Source organism: Myxine glutinosa, chromosome 3, assembly GCF_964187855.1.
Source record: "Myxine glutinosa chromosome 3, kmMyxGlut1.1, whole genome shotgun sequence".
In the NCBI taxonomy this organism is placed as follows: Eukaryota; Metazoa; Chordata; class Myxini; order Myxiniformes; family Myxinidae; genus Myxine; species Myxine glutinosa.
This window is the reverse complement of record NC_136263.1, coordinates 13761939-13767938: the sequence shown is the minus strand read 5'-3', so window position 1 is coordinate 13767938 and position 6000 is coordinate 13761939. Positions and strand designations below refer to the sequence as shown.

General features: G+C 43.6%; 1 protein-coding gene across 5 annotated transcripts in view; it reads left to right on the top strand.

Moving 5' to 3' along the window:
* DQX1 (DEAQ-box RNA dependent ATPase 1) overlaps positions 1-6000 on the top strand; it is a 191790-nt gene that overhangs the window by 90835 nt on the left and 94955 nt on the right. For all 5 annotated transcript variants that reach the window (XM_068111320.2, XM_068111321.2, XM_068111324.2 and 2 more), the window contains exon 6: positions 498-740. In XM_068111320.2, coding sequence (XP_067967421.2) covers positions 498-740 — 243 coding nt within the window. The remainder of the gene's footprint in view (positions 1-497; positions 741-6000) is intronic.

Sequence of the window (6000 nt, the reverse complement as noted above, 5' to 3'; positions counted from 1 at the left end):
GCATCTGGTTTGAAAATGATGACATCGTAGGTCATGTGGTTTAGCAGCCATCTTGCTTAGAAAAACAAACAATATCCTATCAACACGAAACTTCACAAACGTGATCCCCTAACCATAGATATACAGAGTGTACATTTTTTAAAGGGCATATGTCACGTGGTATGGCAGCGATATTAGCTTGAAAGCAGATATTTAAAAAAATCCCTTCTCTGAAACCACTTCACCGATCGATGTAAAATCTATCATGGCTGGTGAAAATGTGATATTTTAAAACAGCTGAAGGGATTTAAATCAGACTTGTTAATTTTTAGGACTGTGAACGAGGGCATCTACCCGTTGTAGGGCTATGCGGAAGGATATTGGCAACACAGTCGCATTGCTCTAATTTTATCAAATTTTCAGAGTTATGCCCTCTTTGGACTTAGAAAATATCACATGGGCAGGGGACATGTACTGCAAAACAATTCTCACTCTTGTTTTATTTCTCTCTTCAAAAGGATGCAGATAATGCTCTCGAGTTACTTGCAAGAGAAGCTGTCCGCCAGCCCGCAGCTTCAATGTATCTTATCCACCTGCATTCAGGACAGCCCGAAGGGGCTAGTCGCTTGTACGAAGCACTACCGGCTCACAGGAATACAGCACTACCTCGACGTGTTGTGCTCACAACAGCTGCTGCTGAGTCTGCTTTTTCGTTTGACGGAATTGTATTTGTGGTCGACTCTGGCCTGGAAATGCGAAAGGTATGTCTCCTCCAACCCCTCCCTCCCTGCCTCTTTTTTATAACCTGTTTGAGGCTCATGGAAGAGCAAGGTAGATCTGACAGTGGGCCATACATAAAGGGAATGAATGAACAGGAAAGGAGGAGAAGGAGGAGAAGGAGTTCGAGAGGAAACACTGAATCTAGAAACTAAAAGGGTTGGGTTAGGAAGGGTTAATGGCGGTAATAAATATCATGGGTCTCAATTGGGGATGAGAAGAGATGGCGTTGTTGCACTGCTTGCTGGAAGGCCTGGAAGAAAGATTGAGACAAAGCAGCCCGTTTTGTAACACTTCCCCCATTTAATAATTGTGATTTATAGTCGTAGCTCATTAGGATTATGAACCCCAACTTGTGTTTTCACAATAGTCTAGTAGGAAGACTAGGTCCCCCTGCACCCCCCGGAGATATACTTCTAATCAGTGTTTCTAGATTGGAAAAAATGTGTAGAAAATGACTAGCTATGGCCCCAAGCTGAAAAAATGTCCCACATACCATTTTTATGCAAATTACTGCTGCAAATTTTATGCAAAATTATGCAAATTTTATGCAAATTTTTGATGAGGAGTAGAGTTGAGGGGTCTTTGAGGGCTTCATCGAGGTGCTCTCGGTTGCAAGACTGGGTCATTCTGAGAAGCACAGCAGGGTCAGAGATCATGATGTTCTCCTCCTCAGTGAATCTCTCCATCAACAGCCTCTCCATTGCCTCACACACTGTTTTGAGGCAAAAGAGGGACTTTGCGTAGGCCTTTCCACTGAGAACACCTTTGAGAGATCCACTTGTTACTAGTTGTGCCTCAAAGAGAATCTCTGCATATCCAGAACCACGCATCTTGTGTCCAGTGAGCATCCCGATGTAGTTCATGGATGTGTGGAAGGGTCCAATCGTTACTACATGACTAGCAAATTCATTTGGCCAGCGCCAGATGATGGGAAGGGCTTTCATGCAGACACCCAGATCAAATGTATTCAGGACCCATCTCTGACCCACCTCAGCAGTTGCTGCCTCGGAACGCTTCAGTAGCTCACGAACAACTGCGTTGTCTGTGATCGGTCTGTGCCTGGTGCCTGCATGGCATGGCAATGGCCTGCAGCCTGTGCCTGGGCTAGGGGGTTTCACCTCTGCAACTGGTTCTCCCCCACCCAGCAAATCAACAGTCGACTACTGCACGCCTATCCACCAACCGATCACAGACAACGCAGTTGTTCGTGAGCTACTGAAGCGTTCCGAGGCAGCAACTGCTGAGGTGGATTAGAGATGGGTCCTGAATACATTTGATCTGGGTGTCTGCATGAAAGCCCTTCCCATCATCTGGCGCTGGCCAAATGAATTTGCTAGTCATGTAGTAACGATTGGACCCTTCCACACATCCATGAACTACATCGGGATGCTCACTGGACACAAGATGCGTGGTTCTGGATATGCAGAGATTCTCTTTGAGGCACAACTAGTAACAAGTGGATCTCTCAAAGGTGTTCTCAGTGGAAAGGCCTACGCAAAGTCCCTCTTTTGCCTCAAAACAGTGTGTGAGGCAATGGAGAGGCTGTTGATGGAGAGATTCACTGAGGAGGAGAACATCATGATCTCTGACCCTGCTGTGCTTCTCAGAATGACCCAGTCTTGCAACCGAGAGCACCTCGATGAAGCCCTCAAAGACCCCTCAACTCTACTCCTCATCAAAAATTTGCATAAAATTTGCATAATTTTGCATAAAATTTGCAGCAGTAATTTGCATAAAAATGGTATGTGGGACATTTTTTCAGCTTGGGGCCATAGCTAGTCATTTTCTACACATTTTTTCCAATCTAGAAACACTGATTAGAAGTATATCTCCGGGGGGTGCAGGGGGACCTAGTCTTCCTACTAGACTACAATGCTTGCAGAGTTTTCGTTTAACGTGACCATGTAAATATTTTTGAAAAGGGGAATCTTGTTGGGATAGAATACTTGCCTAGTTGGGTCATCTAGACAAGGTTATTTTGTTGTTGTTTTTGATACGTGATCATGCCCTATATACTGTCATGTTAGAATTGCCATTAAAAGTAAAACCTCTTTCTGATTAGAATTGGACCCAGCTCTCCCAACTGTTAACACCCATTTGTGGACTTGATCATCCTATTATTGGGCCCATGTTAGGACTAGGCAGTTGTTATCTCGCACAGTTGCCAAATTCCTACCTTTCGTGCTGCAGTATTATTTGACCTTGGTCATTCAATAATGTGCTGTCAGGACATGGTGAGCTATTTTCGGGAAAGTGCTTCTGTGATAGAACCTGCACAGTCACTAAAAGGATTTTGAAGTTTTGTGTGAATCGTCTTGGGATATTTGCTGCAAAGTGGGTTTGAAGGTCTGTTATATCGTGTCGTCACAAAAGGAAACTAGAATGGCACTCGGTAGAGCACATACCTCCGCCAGGCTGAACAGTTTACGTTTTATATCCCACTGATAGGCCGGATCTGGATTCGGATCTGAACCAAAATCTAATCGGCTTGTTCTTGTCACCTATTTAATAATATAATATATATATACAGACTTGGCATTTAATATGGATTATTTTTTTTTGTGGGGGTGAACTTACTTTTCAAGATGTCTTAGAACCAAAAGTTCATTGGAATTATGTTGAAATTATTCTAGATTTTGTTAATGTGACCTTTAAAAAAACAAAAACCACATTTGACATTTCAAAACAAATAAATTGATCCTTGAAAGTGATGCAAACTGATATCGAACTCAATTCACGGACAGTACTGTGTTAAACTTCTGTACGTTTTCCAGAAGTATCTCTTCATTTTGCACATTAGCCCAAAATTTTTTCAACAAAAACAAAAGCTAAATTATGATTGGGATTACGGACAGTAAAAGTACAGTTCAGCACTTCATGTAACCCCCACGAGCATTCAGGAGAGCACGTAAACGTCGAGGCATGCTGTTCACAAGATTTGCCAAGGTTTGGACAGGAATCGCTTGCCATGCAGTGACAATAGTCTGCTGCAATTCACGCACAGAGGCAGGCTGCTGGTCTAAGTTGTCGATTTGACGCGTTAATTCTGCCCACAAGTTCTCTATCGCATTCATATCCGGGGACATGGCAGGCCACTCCATATGCTCTACACCACGGTCAGCAAGAAAGTGTTGGATCATGCGAGCACGATGAGGCCGTGCATTGTCATCTTGGAAGACAAAGTTTCCTCGAAAGGCTGCATGAGCAAATGGAAGCAATATTTCTTCCAGAATGACCCTGTACTTGAACTGGTTCAGGTTTCCATTCAGAACAACCAGGTCAGTTTTCCCCCTGCATGAAAAGCAGCCCAAACGGTCACCCCACCACCTCCAGCTTGGACTCTTGGCACTATACAATTTCGTTGTGGGCTTCATGCACTTGTCTGCGCACTTGGACGCGGCTATCTTGATGATGGACCAGAAATCTAGACTCGTCACTGACAGTCACGTGATTCCAGTGTCCTGGCTGCCATTGACGGTGTTCTCTGGCCCACTGCAATCGGCGCTGGCTGTGTTGTCTGGTCAGGCGTGGCTTTCTCACGGGACGCCTGGCACGATAGCCTGCTTGAACCAATCATTGGTTGACTAGCCTTCTGGATACAGGCACATTTGTCAGTTGCTGCCACTCAGCCCTCAGCCGATTAGCTGACTTGGTATGGCCATTGCGGACTAACCGGTGCAGCTGGCGATCATCTCTCCTTGTGGTTCTGGGTGGGCGTCCTGGCCTCGGTATTGGAGTAGGGACACCCCTCTGAGCATTTCGTTTCAGGATCTTTGACACCTGACCTTGAGTGATGCCATACTGCCGAGCAATAGCACGCTGTTTCATGCCAGAATTTCGTAAAGCCACCACTCCATGACAAACAGCATTTTCAAGTTGACGGACCACCTCCAGAGGAAGCGGCAATAACTTTTGTAGACGTGCAGCAGTTGTTTTCCATTAATACAGAACGCAACAACCCTTATATACCCGATTATGAAGCCAATCGTCAAATGTCCCTGTCCTTACATTTTGTCACGCCACCTGTGATATAGTCCTGTTATTGACTTCTTGCTGCGAAAGACAATCAGTGACATGGTTCTTTCAACAAAGACATCACCGAAGGGTAAAATATACTCACCAGATTGATATACTGAGTTCAGAAAGTAAACCCAAGTCAAGAAAAAAAAAAAATTCCATATTGAATGCCAAGTCTGTATATACTATTAATATATATATGTATGTATGTATATATATATATATATATATATATATATATATATATATATATATATACTACAATAATATAATATATTATTATATATTTATAATATATAATAATATATTATATCATTGCCAATTGATTTTGGGAACTGAGTGGCGTGCTGACGAGGAGGGGAGTGTCATTGAAGCTGAAGGGAAAGGTGTATGCTGCATGTGTGAGAAGTGTTATGATTTATGGGAGCGAGACATGGGTAATGAACGTAGAGAAGCAACGAATGCTGGAAAGGGTGGAAATGCGAATGGTTCGGTGGATGTGTGGAGTATCGTTGAGAGAGGGGAAGACAAATGATGAATTGCGAAAGATGATGGGAATAGAGCCTGTGATGGATGCTGTGAAGAGAAACAGGTTGAGATGGTTTGGTCATTTGTTGAGGATGGATGAAAGTGACTGGTTGAGAAGAGTGATGGAAATTAATGTAGAAGGAAGTCGAGTACGGCGAAGACCGAGAAAGACTTGGCTAAGGGTGGTGGAAGAAGAAATGCGGGCAAGGGGGTTAACAAGGGGAGATGTAGAAATAGTGCAAAATGGAGAAAATTGTCACGGGGACCGCAAGGCTAATATAACCCCCGCTCGAGCAGGGAAAATGGCCTTAAAATGCCTGTTGTTGTTGTTGTTGTATTGCCAAAAATTATTACTATTACAATATGTCAGATTAGGTCATTGAAAGGATCAGACCATGCATGACGTTATAATATGTTAGATCAGGTCATTGAAAGGATCACACCGTGCATGATGTTAGATCGGGTCAGTAAAAGGATCAGAACAACAACGCACAACAACATGCATTTTAAGGCCATTTTCCCTGCTAGAGCGGGGGTTAGCCTTGCCGGTTAGAAATTCCTTCCCATTGGATGAGTGATGTCATTTGTTGGCTTGGTGGGACTCGCATCATCGAGCTTGTAGTATCAATCGGTGGCTCTCGGTTGTTTTATTAATTTGGTCAAAAGGTAGGCTTTTAGGATTCGTGTTTCTTATAA